This window comes from Chanodichthys erythropterus, chromosome 22 (assembly GCF_024489055.1).
Source record: "Chanodichthys erythropterus isolate Z2021 chromosome 22, ASM2448905v1, whole genome shotgun sequence".
Taxonomy (NCBI): Eukaryota; Metazoa; Chordata; class Actinopteri; order Cypriniformes; family Xenocyprididae; genus Chanodichthys; species Chanodichthys erythropterus.
This window is the reverse complement of record NC_090242.1, coordinates 29,291,692-29,314,522: the sequence shown is the minus strand read 5'-3', so window position 1 is coordinate 29,314,522 and position 22,831 is coordinate 29,291,692. Positions and strand designations below refer to the sequence as shown.

Below are 22,831 nucleotides of genomic sequence, written 5' to 3'. Positions count from 1 at the left end.
AGAGAAATTTTATGCACCGCATGTAATCCAAATTTTACACACCAAAGATGATTGTCAACAACTGACCTATGAGGGAGTGTTTTAAAATCCTAAATGAGCAAGCCACGTTTTTTGTCAATTCTGCTGCTTTCACACTGACAGACAGAAAAGGCCTCAAAAGAGACATTAACTAACCCTGGCAGAGCAAAGCCTAACCATGTACACTTCACACTCTCAGTCAGGTAATCACACTAGAGTCGTTTTGAGTGCTGCAGCTGATTGACTTCCTATCACTGATTTTCAAAGGCTAGCAATCACTTTTACAATGACTTCATATAATGGAAACTGACACAGAACAGAGCACGATTGCAGAAGGAGAAGGTAAGAGAGCAAGGGAGGGAGAGGGCAAGAAAGAGGAGCAATTGCATAAAGGTGATGAGGTTCTGACCTGAGATATGGCCATCTGAAGCAAAACACAGAGTTAACGCTAAAACACTTTGTCTTTCAGCTTTAAGAACCTTAGAAATAGAGCAACAAAATTATTTTAGAGACCCCCGGGCATCAGCCCCATTGGCCTGATCCATAATCTGAATCTTGATTTGCGTTGGCTGATTACTGGTTGGTCCATCTGGACTGTTTACAAGTCAAATTATTTATTTCAGATGTAGCCATCTATACATAATAGCCTTACCATTACGGTGATGAAATACGATGAATTTGTTTCGCTCTGTTTGCTATGAACTGCCCAAAAGTTTTAACCCAGCAGGAGTCACATCAGAATTCAAATGACTAGAAATGCCGCTGAGAGAATGAGTAAATGACCGAATTGCAGAATGATGGAACTGAGAAAGCAGCTTCAAAGCAATCAGAATTTAAAACACAGCAATACAGAAAACCAATCATGTTTCTAACCAATCAAAAAGAGATGAATACTCATAAAAGACACAAACGGCAAAAGAAAAAGAAAAAGAAAAACTGAGAGATCATATAAGATATTTAAGAATCCAGAATGAAATAGTTTATAAAAACAAAATATAATTAGTGCTGTCAAATCGATTAATCGTGATTAATCACATCTAACATAAAATGTGTGTATATATATATATATATATATATATATATATATATATATATATATATATATATATTAGGCAATATCACATGAGTAGCCATGCGATATGGCTGTGGCAATGTAGGCAATCACAACCTGCTGATATACAGCCATATCGCATGGCTACTTATGTAATATTGCATTTATACAACAGTTCAATCAGTGTGTAAATAAATAAGAACAACAACGGAGTGTGAGGAAATTCTTCCTTTCGCCACAGACTCAAATCTCAAGTTGACTGTTTAACAGTTGAGCCCAAGCCTCCGTTACTAATTCTAAAATGTTACTTTAGATCTAGTAATGAAGGAATGTTGAGTCACTTCATTGAAACTCACTGTAATATGTAGAGTATTATGAGACAGAGATTGCCTGAGCCAGTGTATTACCTGCATCTAGCTAATATTCTTCAGGTCAATCTTATATTCATAATCACATAATCAGTTTGAATGTCCGCTGAGGAAAGCAATGTCTTTTAGTCTTTTAGCAATGTCTTTTAGTCTCTAGTCAATGCATTTGTCTGTTGCGTCTTGTAAGATTTTTAAAGTAAAAACGACAAGTCCTTGTTTCCTTGTTTCAGTCCATTTCAATATAAAAGTCTTTGCGACTGACTGACTCACTCATTAAAGACAGTCTTAGCCTCCATCTCATGGCGTATTAATCAGTGATTCGGAGCGCTAAAGTCATATGATTTCAGCAGTTTAGCCGTTTGATAGGAGATCCAAGTCACTGATTCGATTCGTAAAGCTCTGTGTTTTGAGTGTTTTGAATTCGGCCCATCACTATATTGTTGAAAAGTTGTTGTTTGTTTTGTTTTTTTGGCACACAAAAAGTATTCTCATCACTTTATAATATTAAGGTTGAACCACTGAACTCAGATGAACTGTTAAAATATGTTTTTAGTACCTTTATGGATCTTGAGATTTTCAGTGGCATTGCTGTCTATAGAGGCCTCACTGAGCTATCGGATTTAATAAAAAATATCTTAATTTGTGTTCCAAAGATGAGTAAAGGTCTTACAGGTGTAGAAGGACAGGAGGGTGAGTAATAAATTACATTATTTTCATTTTTGGGTGAACTAACCCTTTAAAGTTCCATCAGTTTATTTAACCGTGGGCATGGGGTACTTTTTATCCATGTGTGCACCAAACCCATCTGGTGGGTTTGCTGTCAAAAAGCAATTTTTTTAGTTTCATCTGACCATAGAAGCCGGTCCCGTTTGAAGTTTGTGTCTGACAACTGAATATGCTGGATATTGTTTCTGGATGAGAACAGAGGATTTTTCTTGAAACCCTCCCGAACAACTTGTGGGGATGTTGGTGCTGTTTGATATTTTTTTTAAGGCTCAACTAATCTCTGCAATTCTCCAGCTATGATCCTTGGCGTGTCTATGGCCACTCAAATTTTCCTCCTCACTGCACATTAAGACGATTTAGACACACATCCTCTTCCAGGAAGATTTGTAACATCTTTAGTTGATTGGAACTTCTTAATTTTTGCCCTGATAGTGAAAATGGGGATTTTCAATGATTTAGCTATTTTCTTACAGCCACTTTCTATTTTGTGAAGCTCAACAATCTTTTGCTGCACATCAGAACTATATTCTTTGGTTTTACTCATTGTGATGAATGATTAAGGGAATTTGGCCTTTGTGTTTCTAGATTTTTTGCTAATTTTATGAATTAAAGATCAAAGGGATAAACATTGCAGATTTATTTTTTACAGTCATCTTTGATCATATTTATCAAGTGTACCAACAATTTTGTCCACATCTGTATATACACACATATATATTATATATTTACAAACTTTTATGTTAGATGCAACAGTACTAAATATAATGTCAAATAAAAAAAAGAAAAATGTGTATATTATTATTTTTGGTACACTTAAAAAAGAATTTATTATCAACCCATAGCACTTTGATTCAGTTCACTCATTTAGATCTTCACACAGCAAATCATGTTATGTGTAATTTACTCAAATGCAGTCCAATCATGAATTCTACCATTTGTGACAGCCACAACCACAGCTGCACAGAGCAGGACATTCATAAAGAAAAAGCATGTTCTACAGAAATAGCTGTAATCTGAAGTGCTTAAAGAACAAATAATAAGAAAGGGTCCATCCTCTAATACTTAAGTAAAACTTACGCTATGAGTCAATTTATGTTAATCTTTACAAAGCAAACAGTGTGGGAAACAAAGACATTTAACTGAAGCACACATTGACATCACCACACTGCGTGGTAGATAATTTCACCCCTTTCAAAGCATAATAGCCTTCTATTTAGCGATATTCAGGCTCAATTTTCAACAATTAATTACACTGGATTGGCAGCGCAAAAAATGTCAGTAGCCATGAAAAGGATTTGATTTCAATTATCTTGGCTCAAAGGGGGTATGATTTCCGAATACACTTAAGCAAAATTATAACAGGACTTTGCTCCCCAGAAAATTGGGTGTGTTTAAAGAGTTATTATGTGGTGAATGGACGGGTGTTGAATGGGAGTGAATGCTCCAGGCTCCCTCTGAAAGGCACTCAATTATCCCTGATTGCTCCCCTTCACAGCGTAGCCAGTGGAGATACCTGCTATTGCTGTGATTGGGGAAAAATTTACATGCAGCACTTTCTGCTGAGGGAAACAGAAAAGGCTGTGGGGTTAAAGATTTTCAAAGGATTGCGGAGGGGTCAGTTCAGCAGATGTGGTAAAGCGGTAATCGAGGAGAAGTAGGCCTAACGGGTCATTAAGAGGTGGTGGCGAACCAGATGACTGTGAAATCAAAAGAGAAAGGAAATAAAAGAAACAGCAAAAGTGGTTAAGGAGGCATATATACATCTAAAGACTTGTTCCATGAGGCACTACTTCATGTACAATTTCAGAACATTTGAATGAAAAGTCTGTCCAGTCATGTTTTCAAACCTTCACGCTTTTTTCCATTTAAACATACAGTATCTTTGCTTTAAGACATATACAGTGGGGATCGAAAGTTTGGGAATCCCTTTCAGAATCTGTGAAAATGTGAACATTTTTAACAAAACAAGAGAGATCATACAAAATGCATGTTGTTTTTTATTTAGTACTGTCCCGAGTAAGATATTTTACATAAAAGATGTTTAAATTAGTTCACAAGACAAAAAATAGCTGAATTTATTAAAATAACCCCGTTCAAAAGTTTGGGAACCCTTGTGTGGTTACCTGATGATCCATGACTGTTTTTTTTTTTGTTTTGTGATGGTTGTTCATGAGTCTCTTGTTTGTCCTGAGCAGTTAAACTGAGCTCTGTTCTTCAGAAAAATCCTCCAGGTCCTGCAGATTCATCAGTTTTCAAGCATTTTTGCATATTTGAACCCTTTCTGGCAGTGACTGTATGATTTTGAGATCCATCTTTTCACACTGAGGACAACTGAGGGACTCAAACACAACTAATGAAAGAAGGTTCAAACATTCACTGATGCTCCAGAAGGAAATGCGATGCATTAAGTTTTTTAAGAATTTGAAGATCAAGGTAAATTGTACTTAATTTTTCTTCTGGGAAACATGCAAGTATCTTCTGTTGCTTCCGATGGGCAGTACTACATGAAAAAAAAAATTATATTTCAACAAAATGAGAAAAATGTGGACATCTTCATCCTGTTCAAAAGTTTTCACCCCCCAGATCTTATTGCATCGTGTTTCCTTCTGGAGCATCATTGAACGTTTAAACCTTTTTTAACAGCTGTGCTTGAGTCCATCAGTTGTCCTCAGCGTGAAAAGATGGATCTCAAAATCATACAGTAAATGCTGGCTATGGTTCAAATATGCAAAAGATGCTGGAAACTGGATTTTTCTGAAGAACAGAGTTCAGTTTAACTGCCCAGAACAAACAAGAGACTCATGAACAACCATCACAAAACAAAAAAAACAGTCATGGATCATCAGGTAACCACACAAGGGTTCCCAAACTTTTAAACGGGGTTATTTCAATAAATTCAGCTATTTTTTTTGTCTTGTGGACTATATGTAAACACTTTTATGTAAAATATCTTACTCAGGACAGTACTAAACAAAAAATAACATGCATTTTGTATGATCTCTTCACAGATTCTGAAAGGGGTTCCCAAACTTTCGATCCCCACTGTATGGTCTTATCTACCAAATTAGAAAGAGTTTGCTATAGCAGGGTAGGCACCCAGGTGAAAAAGTAGTATACTTTAGTGTATTTGAAATATGAATGAAGTACATGAATTATAAAACAAGTATACTTCTACTTGTTGTACTTTATTTAAAGAGTATTTGATTTGTACTTTTTAAAAGTATACTTCAAAAAAGATGTAATTAAGTTCAACTTAATAGTCCAAACAGTAAGTATACTAATTTATCAGTAATCAAATTATTTTCTAAATGTACTTTTTGAAAGTGTACTTTGTTGTTAATGTATTTTAAATTGTATTGAAGTTTATTTTTTTTAAGTGTATTAAATTTGACATACTTAGAGTGGCAATTCAGTGTACTTATGGGAAGTATATATTTTTTGGAAATTAATTGTTAGTATACTTTTTTTAAAGTGTACTATGTTCTCACTTCATTAGAAGTGTGACTTATACAGTACACTCTAAAATAAGTGTATTTTTAGTGGCATATCAGAGTACTCATAAAATATGTTAAAATACAAAAATGTATAGTGGTAATTTAGTGTACTTTTAGTAAGTACGCTTATTTGTAATACAAAGTATAATTTATTAAAGTGTACACTGATTTCACTTCATCTGCTCGGCTCGGTGTTCATCTTCAGTTCTCTCTTCACAGCAGTTCAGTCAGTGTACTGTTTGAGTACATGACTTACTCGGGGATATTGGTTTGTTTGAACTCAGAGGGAGTGTCAGCCACATTAAAAAAGTTAACAGCTTAAGTCATTTGTGGATTAATGTGTATTGGAGACGCGAACCGTTTAAAACGATTCAGTTCGATTTGGTGAACTGGTTCAAAAAGATCCGGTTACATCGAATGATTCGTTCGCGAACCGGATATCATCACAAACTGCTTTGTTTTGAACTCTCTCTCACAACAGATACGGAAAAGAAGACAATGCTGAATAAAGTCGTAGTTTTTGCTATTTTTGGACCAAAATGTATTTTCGATGCTTCAAAAAATCTAACTGACCCTCTGATGTCACATGGACTACTTTGATGATGTTTTTCTTACCTTTAGAGCTCTCGGACTAAATCTAAAATATCTTAAACTTTGTTCCAAAGATAAACAGAGGTCTTACGGGTTTGGAACAACATGAGGGTAAGTTATTAATGACATAATTTTGCTATTTGGGTGAACTAACCCTTTAATTTGAAGAACATGCATGTTCACGTTATGTCTTGGAATACAGACTTGACTTCCCAGATTACAAATTTGAAAATCCACTTAACTCTGCCATTTTTGCCGGGAACTTCTTGTTTGAATTTCACTGATTAAGCAATATGGTAAAAGTGACAGTGGGCTGGTACGGATTAAGGCTGGGATAAACGATAATTTTTTTTACGATTATTTTGGCGATTATTTTTCGATGCATCAATTAATCTAACGACTCTTTTTTTTCAGTCCGATTCTATTTCGGTTTGATTCGATTATCGATAATCTCCCCATTAATTGACTAATACCAATTTATGAAAAAGTCCAAAATAAAAGACTATCCAAGTGCAAAGTAATGCATTAGTCAGAGGTAGCGTTCGATAAACTAGCTTACTAAAAAAAAGTGCATCTTGTAATTCTTCTTTCAGATGAAAATAACAACAAATTGATGTCTAGCATTCAATAAATAAAAAAAAAGGTCGCCCAAAATACTTGTTTAGAGCAATTGAAAGAATACAGTAACCAATGTAAACTTGAGGGCTTTAAGCTAACACAGAGAGTGCTTTTCCAACAAAAAATTAACATTGACAGTGGGAGCCAGCAGCCTGTCATGGTGTCCCTTCCTGAACCAACAGAATTTAACATTTGTTGAAAACGCATATCTTACTGAAAAAAGTGCATCTTTTAATTCTTCATTCACATAAAAATAACATCAACGTATAGTAGTAATACACTCTGCCACTCACCTTTTTCTTAAAAAAAAAATACTAATGTAGGTAACTAGAATTTAATAAATGGAACATTATCGTAAAGTGTATCGATTTGTTATACACGGATTCAGATGTCTCATGAGTTCAGTGTTGGACAGATCAGTTGTTTTAACCATTCATTTAAGTGAATCAGTTCAACTGAGTCATTAGTTCGTGAATCAGACATGTCATTATTGGATGTGTAAGCGCTGTATGATTATCCCGGCAGTTTATTTTTTAGCACAACTTTTCAGCAAAAAAATTATCTCAGAATGCTCCATGTGAAACTTTGTTCATCCCAGCCCTGGTACGGAAATAACTACAAGGCCTCTGGCAAATTGGCGCAGGTACCAATACTGTGACCACAAGTGACATATTGCATTTATAGGCAACCCTCACAGGGAAAGGAAAAAAAGGCGAGCTGAAGGAGCAGCTTGAGCCAGAAAAAAACAACGCAATTTTAGGTACAGTAATGTCGTAGTTATGAATCCAAATCCATTGTCATGATTGATTGACAAATCCATTATAATCAATGATTGTATTTCAATGTTATACATTGTCTATCCTGTTTTCATTCATCCCCATGTCTCTTTCCTGTTTTCACAGATGCAGTGAGGAGCGATTCCCCAACACCGAGGTGGCAGAGATCCAGGCCCTTCTACGGAGGAAGTGCAACAATGAGAGCTACAAGGCCTCTAGTAACTCAAGTCAGAGCTACAGGTGCTGGTCATATAATTAGAATATCGTGAGAAAGTTACTTTTTTTTATTGTAAATTATTTTTAAAAATGAAACTTTCATATATTCTAGATTCCCTACATGTAAAGTAAAACATTTCAAAAGTTTTTTTTTTAATTTTTTAATTTTTTTTATTTTGATGATTAGAGTGTACAGCTCATGAAAGTCCAAAATCCAGTATCTCAAAATATTAGAATATTTTCTAAGATCAATCAAAAAATGGATTTTCAAAACGTTCAAGTTCTTGCTTTAGCATGTTCATTTGTGCACTCAATACTTGGTCGGCAGCACATATTACAGCAAATGACTTGCTCCTAGCACAAATTACAGCATCAGTGAAGTGTGGCATGGAAATGATCAGCCTGTGGCACTGCTGAGGCACTATTGAGCCTTCAGATCATCTGTATATTGTTGGATCGACTGTTTCTCATCTTTCTCTTGAAAATATCCCATAGATTCAGGTCAGGCATGTTGGCTGGCCAATAAAACACAGTAATATCATGGTCAGCAAACCACTTGGAAGTGTTTTTTGCACTGTGGGCAGGTGCTAAAGTCCTGCTGGAAAAGGAAATCAGCATCTCCATAAAGCTTGTCAGCAGATGGAAGCATAAAGTGCTCCAAAATCTCCTGGAAGATGGCTGCATTGACGTTGCACTTGATAAAACACAATGGACCAACACTAGCAGATGTCACGGCCCCCCAAATCATTACTGACTTCAGAAACTTCCCTCTAGACTTCAAGCAGCTTGGATTCTGTGCCTCTCCAGTCTTCCTTCAGACTCTGGGACCATGATGTCAACATGAAATGCAAAATTTACTTTTATCTGAAAAGAGGACTTTCGACCACTGTTCACTGTCCAGTTCTTTTTCTCCTTAGCCCAGGTAAGATGCTTCTGACGTTGTTTCTGTTTCAGAAGTGGCTTGGTAGTCCTTTTCCTGAAGATGTCTAAGTGTGGTGACTCTTGATGCTCTGACTCCGGCTTCATTTGACTCATTTTGAAGCTCTCCCAAGTGTTTGAATCGGCTTTACTTGACAGTATTCTCAAGCTTGTGGTCATGCCTGTTGCTTGTGCTCCTTTGCCTACCCAATTTCTTCCTTCTAGTCAACTTTGCATTTAATATGCTTTGATACATCACTCTGTAAACAGCCACCCCATTCAGTAATGACCTTCTGTGACTTACTCTCTTTGAGGAGGGTGTCAGTGATTGTCTCCTGGACCATTGCCAAGTCAGCAGTCTTCCCCATTAGTGTGGTTTCAAAGAACAAGAGATACCCGGAATTTATACTGTAGGGATGGTCGTTTAATGAAACTCAAATGTAAATATTCTAATATTTTGAGATACTGGATTTTGGACTTTCATTAGCTGTATGCTCTAATCAACAAATTAAAAAAAAAAAAAAAAAACAAAAAAAAAAACTTTTGAAATGTTTTACTTTACATGTAGGGAATCTAGTATAAATGAAAGTTTCATTTTTTTAAATAATTTACAATGAAAAAATGAACTTTTTCACGATATTCTAATTATATGACCAGCACCTGTAGATATGCATGTGTAGTAAGTTGTTTGCCATTGTTCTGTTCCCGGCATTTCAGAGAAAGTCGACTGTTCAAGGTTCCTCCTTTTGCCAATATCTGCTTTTGTGTGTTACTTTAGTGTTAATAATAAAGATCCTTTTCTGAAATGCAATTTGTAATCTGTTGATTTAATGTATTTGAACTGAATTGTAATGTAATACACTTGTAGTGTAATACCAACATTCATGCTTAAGTATAACAAAATGGGGATAAAATTACCAATGAAATGTACTTTCAATTTGTTTCTACCTTACACTATAACAACATTGCACTGAAAGTACGTGTCTATGATGTTTAGGTTGTAATTGAACTTCACTTCAAAAACATTATTATTGTCATAGTGGGACACTTTAAAAGCACTAAATATAGTTAGGAAGTGCATTTGTAGATCACTTGAAATGTTACAGAGGCATACTAAATTAACTGTTTATAGTAATTATAAGTATGATAGCAGTATGCACAAAATGTACTTAAACACAACTATAATTTGCACTGCAATGCCTTTTTAAGTGTATTTACATTAGAATAGCAATACAATGCAATTGTACTGTAAGTGTGCTTAATTGCTCATGAATCTTGATTTTCATTAGTGTATTTTAGTGCACTTGAAGTTTAAAAAAAGTTGTTCCATTTTAGTATACTATTTACACTAGAAGTGTAGTTAAATAGATGTTAAGTTGAAGTTAATACATAATTGAATACACTTAACTATACTTGGATTTGACGAAAATAGTACAAAATGTAGAAAATATACTTAGTACACTTTATTAAAGTATATTTTTAATATAATTCTTTTTCACCTGGGCACATTCACATTCTTTGCATTTGCAATTCTCTTAGACGTGCAGTTTTTTAGGTGTGGGGTTAACTTCACTCATTTCTCAGGGAATGTGGAAGGAGTTTTCATTTGATAAACAAGAGACAAAAGTAAACATTTTAGGATTGAGACATGTTGACTGTTGAAATCACATTGTAAAAAGTGGTTGTGCGCCTATTTCTACACTGATCTAACCCTTAAAAGTGATTTTTGTTGAATTGTGAATATATTATATTATTATAATTATAAATATAATTTAACGAGTTTGTTTGCCCATATAATCTTTAGGGTGTTAGGTTAGCTAATTTTGCTTGCTGTCCACTAAGGAGGGGCTTGATGAAGCATCTTCAACTCGAGCTCTGATACACCCCCCCCATTGAATTAATATAGGATATGATTACATAGGGCAAGGTACCTGAGATGAAGGTGGAGTTTGGGGAGGTGGAGGGATGCTGGAACAGCTGAGACTGAAGAGAGGTAAGCAGCTGCTTATATACACTGGCTGTTGATTGGAAGATTAGATGGGCTCGCTCCTCCCTAAATTACATTTAGGAACTTCACATAACGATTAATTGCGATCAAAATGATAATCGCGATTAATCACATCTAGCATAAAAGTTTGTAAATATTTACATGCGTGTGTATGTATGTTTGTGTGTGTGTGTGTGTGTACGTACACGTATATTTACAAACTTTCATACTAGATGACACTGATCTAACCCTTAAAAGTGATTTTTGTTGAATTGTGAATATAATATAATATAATATAATATAATTAATATAATATAATGATTATTTGTGATCAAAATGATAATCGTGATTAATCGCATCTAGCATAAAAGTTTGTAAATGTTTACATGCGTGTGTATGTATGTGTGTTTGTGTATATATGTACACGTTTATTTACAAACTTTCATGCTAGATGCGATTAATCGATTTGACAGCACTAAATATAATATAATATAATATACAGTAGTCAACATTTGAAGTGGATCAAAACTTTTCATCAAAGTTGTCCTAAAACCTTTTTCTTAGGACAACTTTGAACTTTTTTGATCCAATTCAAATGTTGACTACTATAATATAATATAATATAATATAATATAATATAATATAATATAATATAATATAATATAATATAATATAATATAATATAATATAATATAATATAATATAATATAATAATATATGTGTTTCCAAACTCTTTTGGTCTCTCACACAACTTTATCAGCTGGTGATTCAGTTTGTGATTGTAAAAAAGAGAGGAAAAAAGGCTTATAAAGACACCTGCACTTCCATAGTAATACTTGCTAATCCTCCTACTCCTCAAGTCACCATAACCATAGGTCTCACAATAGCAAACCCCGAAAAAATGTTCAGTTCCTTTCTTTATAGAACGTCTCTTAATCCGTGATTGGTAATCAGTGGTTTAAATTGACCATTCAAACATTTTAACATGTTAAGCCCTACGTCATTACGGACAGACTCCTGAATGGTGGTTTCTGAATAGCGTTTCAGATCTTAAGTAGGACATTATAGGCTATTCTATATTATTCATTGCTTTCAATGTTAGGTCAAAGATGCTACACCAGTCCCACGCTGGTACAACGACATGCTGTTTTTAACTGATCAGATGACAAATCACCGTATACACTAAACTAATTGGATGAAGCTTAGTTCGAAGGAGTAGCCTACTAGTTTTAAAAAGTGGTTTACGAATGGCATCGACTTAACAACTGCCTTTGACAAGAAAAAAAAAAAAGGAAAGCAGGAAGCTGAGACAAGCGTAAGCCTCTTAATTTGCGAGAATAGTGAAAACAAGTATTGGGCATTAATGCCCAGATTACATGGACACCTATGGAGGTGTTAAAGCTGTAAATTTCGCCTTTCTTCACAGCAATTCCCATGACTGCTGCAAACGAAACGACCACTTGTTTTTATAATGAGCTGGAAGGTAAAAGAAGATAGAATAAATTATAAAATGAATGTCTATTTTCTCGTATTATATAGCCTATATAAAGATCTTAACAAAAAGCTCTCAATCAGGGGTGCGTTTCCCAAAACATCGTTAGCCAATTATGGTCACAAGTTCCATGGAATTCTATTGGTAACGACAGAACTTGGTTGATGGTTGACTTTGGGAAACGCACCTCAGATCAGCAAACTGTTGCTATAGTTAAAGGCGATATAACAATAGTTAATCGCTATAATCTATATAGTTAATCGCTGTTTTTTAAAATGTCTATTGTCATGAAAAAAAAAAAAAAAAATTAAAATGCACATTACACTAATGGTTAGAAATTGAAGTCTTTATACATTTTGTAACCTGTTCCTCGTCCATTTATTGAAAGCATTAAATACAGAAGGAATTATAAGACAACACAAAGTATTTTTACTTCAGTTTATTTTACTTTCACATTATCTTAATATTTTCCCTGGCTAATTCATCAAGATAAGCATCCAGTATATGTTTTTTTTTTTTTTTTTTCCTTCCCTGAATGGTGGCTCATAAGTTTAATAAATATAAATAAAACTCATGGTAATACATGGCAACCATTTTAGTATTCTGTAAACAGTAACAGTATCCTAATACTGTATGTCTGGTGTAGAATAAATACTTGTAGAATAAAACATTAATTTTACTGTTACAAAACAAACCTTGAAAAAGTGTTGGATGTGTAACAGTAACACGTAAAAGCAGCTTGCCCTGTTAATTTGCTCAAATATGGCTGTTTTATGTTTGTTGAATCATTTACAATTATGAAAAAACAGGATGAATTTATCTAGAAGGATCATTCAACAACTCTCGAAAACAAAAACATACAGCACTCATCAACAAGCAGCAATAAACAAAGAAAGAATTATTAGAATGCTACAGTTCAACTTCCAGACGCTACGTGTGTCTATCTATTAACTCTCCAGATATTAGTGCTTCTGCTTGACTTTGGTCTTTTTCCATCTCTCAAGTGAGATTGAGTCTCAGCACTCCTCTTTTCCAGCCATTCCAGCCGCTGTGATGTGAGTCAGCTGAGCAGAATGTTCCTTTGCTTTGAGACGCAGCGCTGCTATGCTGGAAGCACGGAGGTCCACCGTTGGGGAGGACGGTAAGGGTGGTGAAGGGGGGAGAAGGTTGTTAGTGAGGTGGGAGTGTTGAATTGGACCCTCGATGGCAGGATGAGGTATCCTTTGCAGTGCCATTGGACCTAAGCTTGTAAACAGTCTGTTGAGAAATGTAGAAACAGAATATTATAGTGTCAAACGTAAAGAGTTTGTGCTTGAACATGCAGATGAGGCTCACCTTCCAAAAGTGGGACTGATGAAAGCAGGATGTCTAAACATGGCCGCCCCTAACAGAGCGCTGAAGCCGTGAGGGGAAGCAGAGTTTGGGGGTGGCTGAGCCAGTCTTTGGAGGGGGGCGGGCCAAGCTGAATCAATAGCTGGATGCGGGTTTGGGACAAAAGGATTCCCGCTCAGGTAATGGCATAAGGACTGTGGAGCAGTTCCAGGATAGTGTAGGCTCAGAGTGTGTGACTGGACCCCCGCCTTTTCCCTTTTCCTCCATTTTGCACGTCGGTTCTGGAACCAGACCTTGTGAGGAAAACAATGCTTTTGTCAGTTACAAGTAAGAAGTAAAAAGAACATTTTAAAGAAATCTTGTCACACCACCATGAAAGATCATCAAGCCTAGTAAAAAATAATCTTCCAATGTTGAACTTGTAGTATTTTTGCATCTCATAGTCTCAGTCATGACTGAGAATAACTGTACCCAAAAATGAAAATCCTGTCAAGTCTTTCTAACCCTACAGACTTTCAGCCTAATTCATACGAATTAGTAGTACGTTTTTTGCTAAATCGAATGTACTTACGAGTTGCCAAATTCGTATGAATTCGTACGAATGACCTACCCCGGTGATTGTGATTTCACCAAGTACCACGTGTTCCTGGATCAACATCTTTGTTGATCCTGGAACAACATTCCAATCAACCAATCAGATCTGAGGGACAAGTTTAGGCTTGCAACCAGGGTTAGGTGCTTCTACATCAGTGTTATTTACATTTCTTTCCCCTCTGATTTTAGGGATAAGTTATGGGTAAGATTAGGTTTAGGGGTAGGAATAGGGTTAATACTAAATTTTCCGACAGGAATGTTGTTCCAGGATCAACAAAATGTTGATCCAGGAACGGAACATGTCTTACTTGGCAAAATCACGGTGAAACCCTTACCCCGGCCCCCGCTCCTAAACCTACCCGTCACTGGGGTTTAGACAAATCGCATGAATTCGTACGAATTAGCCACCTCGTAAAATATGTACGAATTGGTCGCGAGATAGCGTAGCTAATTTTGGTCCTGTGCTGCTTTGGACTTTCCCTATATGGGCAAAAACAGCTGAAATATTCTAATTTCTTCTTTTGTATTATGGAGAAGAAATAAAGTTGTGAAACAACTATGAGTGTGAGTAAATGACAACAGAACTTTTTTATTTTGGGTTACGGAGGGTTGTTTACTGATGAAGGTAGCATATGCTAGCTGTCTAAAAGGCGGTCCATAGGCTAGGCCTAATAAGTACAAATATTAAGAGAAACTGGCAATAACGATTTAGCCATTTTTATGGATGTGTAAAGTTGGCTTTAGTTTAAATATATAAAAATGTAACTCTCCAAAAGAGTCAAATAAAAGAACGTCGAATGTTTCTATATTCTTGCGACATTTTTTTTCTTTGACGTAGGTTGGCTGTACTATGGTGCTTTTCATTCATTGTATCGATAAAAGTTTCGAATCATATCGATCAGTGAAGAATATGTATCTGTCCGTTTAATTAATGTGAATCTATTTCAGATAGTTTGTCGCGTGAATTGTTACCAATATTGTGTAGAATTTTAATTAAAAATTTCAGCAATATGTATATAGGCTATTAGACTGAACGGTGACCCGAATTAATAATTCATTGTATTGAATGTTGAAATAATATGTGTCTAATACTGAATGTGCATTAGGTGGGATGAATAAGATAGTGACTTACTTGCACCCGTGCTTCTGTAAGATCAAGTCTCATTGCTAATTCCTCCCTTAAATTAGAGAGAGAGAGAGAAACAAGTTGTAGGTCGAGTCTTTATCTCATTTTTTTTTTACTAACATTGATAATGAATTTTACTAAATTTTAAATATATATATATATATATATATATATATATATATTCGTTTAAATTCTTGTGAGCAAATATTCAATCCATTTATTTTAAACATTCCTGAAAACGAAAAATATAGGAATATAAATTATATTATAGGATTTTTTATTTAAGCCTAGCTCATACAATTTCCATATTTTAATACAGGCATGGCATATACATTATTATTTTAAAAGTGTTTTATATATATATATATAGCCTATACTGAAAATGACTTATATTTTATACGGATAATTCCATTTAAATCACTTTTTATTCTTATTTATTATTGCATAACGTTAAAGCACTAAGGTCTACCTGTTAGGCTGATTATTTGCCAGGTGTTGCCGTTACCTTGTGAAAACATCTGGGTAGTGAGTCTTTTGAAAAGCTCTTTCCAGCTCCTCGAGCTGATAGCTGGTAAATGTGGTCCGGTATCTCCTCTGTTTTCGTTTTAACATCCCATCTTCAGTGTCTGATAAAGTAGTTTCCTCACAATTCTTCAAATATGCGTCTCGTTCTTGCAGCCCCATTAGATTGGGAGACACATTCGTCTCTCTGTCGGCTTCGTCCTCCTCCGGTCTTGGCGTGGGACTGGACGAGTTTTTGCAGGACTGTAGAGTCGTATGTTCCTGATACGATCTAGCACGACTGATGCTTCCTAGCGAGGCCTCGGTCATTTTTATTCTTTCACAATCTGTTTGTGGCAGTCTTGCATCATTTTCGTTTGTGTGAATGTCTATGGAGGAGTCTGTCAGCGGGGTGAAGGGGCGCCGGAGCTTCGGCGGCAGGTGCATGTCTGCTTGAAGGGGCCACACACTGTTTGGTGTTGCTGTCAGTAAAAAATAATTTATTTAAATGATTTTCAAAAATTAAGTTACATATAAATAATTTTCTCCTGCTTTTAATGTCCATGCAGTGTAATTTCATTGCCTGCATGCTTTGTAAGTAATAATGAGCATTATTTAATATGTAATTACTCTGTACTTTTATCTGCAACTGTTATTGTAATTAATTAACCTATAATATCATGCAATAGGCCTAATTGTTACATGGACACTGTAATGAATTATTTAAAATCCACAGAAATAAATTCTAATTTAAACTCTTGAATACTTTATTGTTGAGTTTACAAATAATAATAGCTACAATTCAGTGCACATGCAAAAACAGCTAAAGGAGAAATGCGTCATTAAAGAAAAACGACTTACCTTTAACTTTTAAGGAACTTTTCCTTCCTAGAATACTGTCGATGCAGTACGAGGACAACAGAGGTGATTTACATTTGCAGTTTGTTTGGTCAGGATTATTTCCCCCTGCTTCGTTCATATCTCTGGCTTTCATGAAGGCTTCAGAAATCAAAGGTCCATTGAGCGCGCGCGTCCCGGTGCTCTCGCTGACTGATCGTTTCGAAAGCTCGCGCACGCCGACCTTTGTACTGATGCTTCAGCTTCCAAAACTAATCTACAGCATCTGATTGGTTCTCCGGTAAAAGGCTCTGCCACAGGCTGTGTGCTTCAGTTTAAAGACATTATCGCTTTATCTGGCAATTTATACATTTATCCGACACATTTCTGATTAAAATGGACTAGGTCAGAATGTCATTAATAATAACAATTTTAATAGCCTAATAATAATACTTATTAGTCTATTTTTATTATTGTTGTTGTTATTGTTGCTTTTCATTTAGGCTGCTGTTAGCTTACTAGGCCTATTAATATAGGCTAGCCTATATTAAAATATAATGAATTGTCTATTGCTTATATTGACTAATCAAATTCATTCAACATAATTAAAAAAACCTATTGTGATTTTGTTTTTTACCCCTGAAAGAAAGAAAGAAATACACAAACAAATAAACGAGAATACTATTCACATTTTTAATTAACATTAGCCTATTGTATACCTGTCATAGATTTATGTAATATGTTTTAAAAACAGGTTTAGTGTGGAATTGAAGCGAGGCACGCGCTCAGTGCTCGCCTTGAGCGCCATCTACTGGATGAAGCCAACACACCTTCTTAATTGAAGAAAAAATGGGGAAAAGGAGAAAATTAGTTTAAAAAATCACGAATTTGGAGTTAAAAATCACGAATAATTGCCAACTTATATGCAAGTCCAAAGTCTGAAGGTTTAGTTAAAAGTTGTAGCTTTATTATCTAAACACGAACTGATTGTGTCAGTTTTATGTAATTTAATCAATAAGTTTCTCATATCTTGAATATAACTAAAAATGTAAAAATTACATGCCATTATATTTACATAGGAGTTAGTGTTTACACGAGGACAGATCTGCACGAGGACCGTTCTCATGGTCACGCGCTCATAGTAAGTAACCATGGAAACAGTACACAAGTTGGTAAAGCACAACAGAGCGACTGATGTGAAAATGGCAGCCAGGTATGAGATAGCTGAAGAATCCGTCGACGGTCCATTTTACCTCGAGAAAGTTTTAATTCCAGAGGACTCCGAGGATGACTATATATACGACGAAGTTACTGTCGACGACGAACTCAGCATAACTGAGGGGGAAGAGGACTTGGAAACTGCCGTTAAAGCAGTTCGGGATCAAACAGAAGCCACCGAATGCACAACACAGTGGGTCAGTTCACCCAAACATCCAGTTCCTAAAATACCTGAAGTGGTGGACGACTTTATTCGCAATTATCTGGTAAAAATGGGCATGAAAAGAACATTAGACTGCTTCCAGACAGAGTGGTTTGAAATGATACACAAAGGCTTAATGAAAGCAGACCGAATGGAATTTGTACCTGATGCCTATACACACAACCAGATCCTGGACAATGAGCTAAAAAACATACAAAGAGAGCGGGAAAGCTATAAACAGGCTGCATTTGAAGCTGGAGAAACCATAGTAAAGCTACAAAGAGAGAGAGACTTCCATAGGATGCAACACAAGCGTGTTGTTCAAGAGAAGAATAGACTTATTGAGGACATAAAAAAGCTGAAGAAACACTATGCATCGTATGAGCCTGCTCTTAGACAGCTAAATGAAAAGTATCAGACAGCTGTGAGGCAGAAGATGCTGGTTAGTCTGGAGAGAGACAGAGCATTCAGCCAGGTTCAGAACCTAGACAGCTCTCTACGTACCGCACATTCTTCCCCAGCAACTCGACCGGCTCTAAAAGCTGCAAACCCTCCACAGGAAAGAGAAAAAATCCAGAAAAGTCCACAAAAAGGCGCACACCCGCCATGTGACAACATTGCATCATACGATGCTTTAAAAGACCCTAACAAGAACACGAAACATCCTAAAGATTCTGAATTCCCAGCCAGCACTCGCGTCAATCCCTACTTGCCTCAAATCAAAGCTTTCTCTTCCGTCAACACCAAATCAGCCAACTTCTCTCTCTCAAAGTCTTTTAAAGCACACACAATGGCTGTAAGCTTCCTCGCTCTCCATCCCCGTAAAATGATAGTAGCCTCCTCAAGTGATGACCAGCTTTGGAGATTATGGGGGATACCAGAGGGAGAGATGATCATGACTGGCGAGGGTCACACTGATTGGCTATCATCCTGTAGTTTCCATCCCAGTGGTGGATTCCTGGGTACCACAAGTGGGGACGCCACAGTTAAAATTTGGGACTTTGCTCAAGGTCGATGCGTACTCAGTTTGGAGGGACACATCCACGCCACCTGGGCGTGTTCCTTCCATTCCTGTGGTGATTTTGTGGCTTCTTGTTCTATGGATAACACTGCTAAAGTGTGGGACTTGAATAGCGAGCGTTGCCGCTGCACTCTCCGTGGACACGTTGACTCGGTGAACAGCATTTCCTTCCTGCCCTTCTCAAACATTCTACTAACCTGCTCGGCAGATAAGACCCTCTCTCTTTGGGATGCCCGTGCTGGATTGTGCGCTCAAACTTTCTACGGGCACAAGCATTCATGCAACTACGCAGTCTTCAATGCCACAGGTGACACAATTGCTTCATGTGACTCTTTTGGGGTGGTCAAATTATGGGATGTGAGGAGTGTGTCAGCTATGGTGTCCATAGACACTGGGCCTCATCCCAGCAATCAAGTGGCCTTCAGTCCAAATGGAAGAATGCTAGCAGTGGCGAGTAACGACGGCTCTGTGAAAATGGTAGAAGTGGCATCTTTACACTTGTCTAGTCTAATAGCTCATGATGAAACGGTTCAGAGTGTCATTTTTGACCATAAAGGGGAATACCTTCTCTCTGCAGGCTCTGATGGTGCAATTCACATCTGGTCATAACAATACATTTATTGGCTATTTACAATGGTTAAGAAATAGTTTTGAAATTTAAATACATTATGCCATCCTTTGTTATTAATAAGTAAACACATATTTGTTTAAAAATAAAACATGGTTTCCTGCACACAAGCTTCTAAATTCTGAAAGAACTTTATAATAAGCTTTAAATAACCAAATTAAACATTGAATATTTTCCAAAAATTTTTTTTTTTTTTTGTGCATTGGCATTTTACATTGACAAGCATAAGGGAATCTTTACTCGTGTAATAATCAAATGCAGACTTAATTTCATGTTCTTATTATTTAATATTTATGTCTACACATATTTTAACTTGCTTTCAGTCTGAAACGACACATATTTTCTTGAATATTTGCTCTTTTGTTATATTATTTCCAATGTTTGAACTCAATCAATTAATAAAATGTAAAACCTCTTATAGCAAATAAAAATCTGATACAACTATTCAACTTGGTAGCTTGGACTTTTTTCTTGTTCTGGAATAAGTTTAACATCATGACTGTAAATAAGTGTAAACGGGTCATTGACGAATAAGGTTTTTAAAAGTCTATAAAAAAAACATAAAGATAGTTTTATTAAGTGTTAACAATGAGATTATGTGGTTTTTATAATAAATTAACACTGCTTTTGTCATTTTTTATAAGATGGACATAATTTGTCACCAAAAAAGTCATTCGGTTTAACCAATATTTCGGTTTTAACGAATTACACTTTCGGTTATACCGAATGACGATATTTTCAAACAATGCCAACAGGCTGATATCTAGCTAGACAGATTACTAGCTAGTTAGCAAAAGGACAAACATTTTATATTTAGTACAAGTTTTTAAAATATTACAAAATATTATATTTTCCATGTTTTATAGCGGTTGTACCGAATGACCTGATGTTTCAGGACATGCGTATGAACAAGTGAAAACATGAATTTTTCAAATAGTTAAAAGAGAGTTACTTTGCGTCATGACCATGTGGTCCTTTGCAGGTGTCTGAATGATGTCACATCCTGTCACATGATATTGATCGCATGACTTGATCCAAAATAGTCTCTTTATATTGGTTACTCCGAATGACATCAATAAAATTCATTTTTCCGGACATTCTTTCTCATAACTAAGCAACGACTTCTACGCATAATTTTAATACCATTTTGCACTATGTTGATATAAGATGTTATAAAATCATGCCAGAATAAAAATATATATATATATACATTTATTACATTTTAAGATATTTCATCACAAATTAAGTGGCTGTATTGGCCTTTGGACAGTTAAACCGAATGACCTTTTGACACTTCAAAATCTTTAAAATGCCTTTATATGTAGCAAAATATAATTAAAACTTTTTGGATTCAATAAAAGAGATGTAGTTGTACTTCCTTACATACTTTGGATGTCATATCTTTGTTTTTTTAATATTATTAAGGCCTTTGGACAAAGAAATTACCCATCACGTCACTGACTAACTTTATTGGAACTTGAGTTGACACAACTTGAAATAAAGTTTTTTTTTTTAATGTTTTTTCATTTTCCATCTTTATTCCTAAATTATTGTAAAATATTATTTCATTTTTATATGCTGTCGAATGCGCTTTGTAAATATTGTGTGTGACGTGTTAAAATTCAAATGAGAAAACATAACCAAGTAAAAGCTTACAGCTTACGTATTGTGAACATGATGCTTATTGTAGTTCTAGACTAAATGTGAGCATTTACTCAACTCACACAAAAGCAGATTTTCAGTATTTCTCAAAATGAATAAAAATAGTGAAACACAATCTCAGGTTATTGCACAAATCTGCAACAATTAAATATATTAAATTAAACAAATATACTTTATGTATTTAATGTCACTTTATTAACCAATGTCTTTGCTGCTGACTTTCAATGATCCAATTCAACCATAATAATAAGCAAAAATGACTTTAGATAAACATCACATTTGTGATCAGCCTGAAGCTTATTCATTTCACTTTTGGTGTGAAAGGGCCTTAACATTTGCCAAAAATAGAACTTTTCATTGTTAAAAAAAAAAAACAACAACAAGCAAGCTCAGCCCAGGTGAGAAAAAGTAGCGCAAAAGTAACGCATTACTTTCCATAAACAGTAAATAAGTAACACAATTAGTTAACCAAGTTAGCCTACTTTACAATATTGTAATGCATTACTTTTAAAAGTAACTTTCCCCAACACTGCCTGTGTCAGCCTGCCAGATGCAAGACTGACCCTCTTCTCCATGACTTACAGAGGGACCTGAAACAATTAGAAATTGGACAAAAATATTTCATAAAGTATAAAAATCTGTGCAGTGTATGAGGATTTACTATATGACAGTTGCTGCAGGTATTTAATGGTAACATAAGGAAGTCAATTTATACCAATATTTGCCATTTGATGGTTAATTTTGGACCTGTCTGCAGCCAAATCACATCCTGACACTTTGGGCTTCAAATAGTAAATAGAGGGCCACATAATATTTTGAGATGTATTTTATTGTTCCCATTCATAATGGTAAATACAAACTAGTTAAACAAGAGGCTTAAACTCTCTATAAGATTTTATAGTGATATTTTATTTTTTGAGTACGGAATTCTTAAAAATCATCCTTATTTAGTTTTTTGAAGTTGAATTATTGCCCTTGTGACAACTTCACAACTAGACTCATAATTCAAATGTAATGTTTCTAACAATCTTCAGAAGCATGTGATCATATTTCATGTTTGAATTTCCCTATTCCTTATTCTTTCATTGAAAATCACTGTCCAGTGGCCATTAGGTCATTCATTCACCTGCAGAAGTGGCTGGAGTGAAGTGGTTGTGTTTCCTCTAACAGCCACATGAGGGCAGCAGACATTAAATGAAAATTAATATGCATCCCTCCTCCAGCCTACCTGTCGGAAATGTATAGGTTGGTTCTTTGGTTCAAAACATACTGGAAAATGTATATGAAATTTATTTTCTTCTAATATTAAAATAATATTACTAAATATGACAATATGAAATCTGGACACTGGGGGTCGTTAACTGCTCTTCCTTCTGACCATATGTGTTTATCACAGAAAAATCCTATTTAAATAAGAAAGGCATGCTATAGGCCTACTAATACTATTCTAAAACT

The 22,831-nt window shown here is 35.4% G+C and overlaps 2 protein-coding genes across 2 annotated transcripts; one reads left to right on the top strand and one right to left on the bottom strand.

Annotated features, from left to right (window-relative positions):
• Positions 1-13,271: 13,271 nt before the first annotated feature.
• arxb (aristaless related homeobox b) lies at positions 13,272-16,802 on the bottom strand. The gene is made up of 5 exons (XM_067375415.1): positions 16,670-16,802; positions 15,813-16,290; positions 15,314-15,359; positions 13,591-13,880; positions 13,272-13,512 (listed from the first exon to the last, which is right to left on the bottom strand). The coding sequence occupies exons 1-5, from the start codon at positions 16,800-16,802 to the stop codon at positions 13,272-13,274; spliced, it is 1,188 nt and encodes a 395-aa protein (XP_067231516.1).
• Positions 16,803-17,844: 1,042 nt separating this feature from the next.
• Positions 17,845-19,695, top strand: LOC137013301 (sperm-associated antigen 16 protein). The gene has a single exon (XM_067376988.1). It carries the CDS (start codon positions 17,848-17,850, stop codon positions 19,693-19,695), a length of 1,848 nt encoding a protein of 615 aa, XP_067233089.1. The 5' UTR covers positions 17,845-17,847.
• Positions 19,696-22,831: the final 3,136 nt, after the last annotated feature.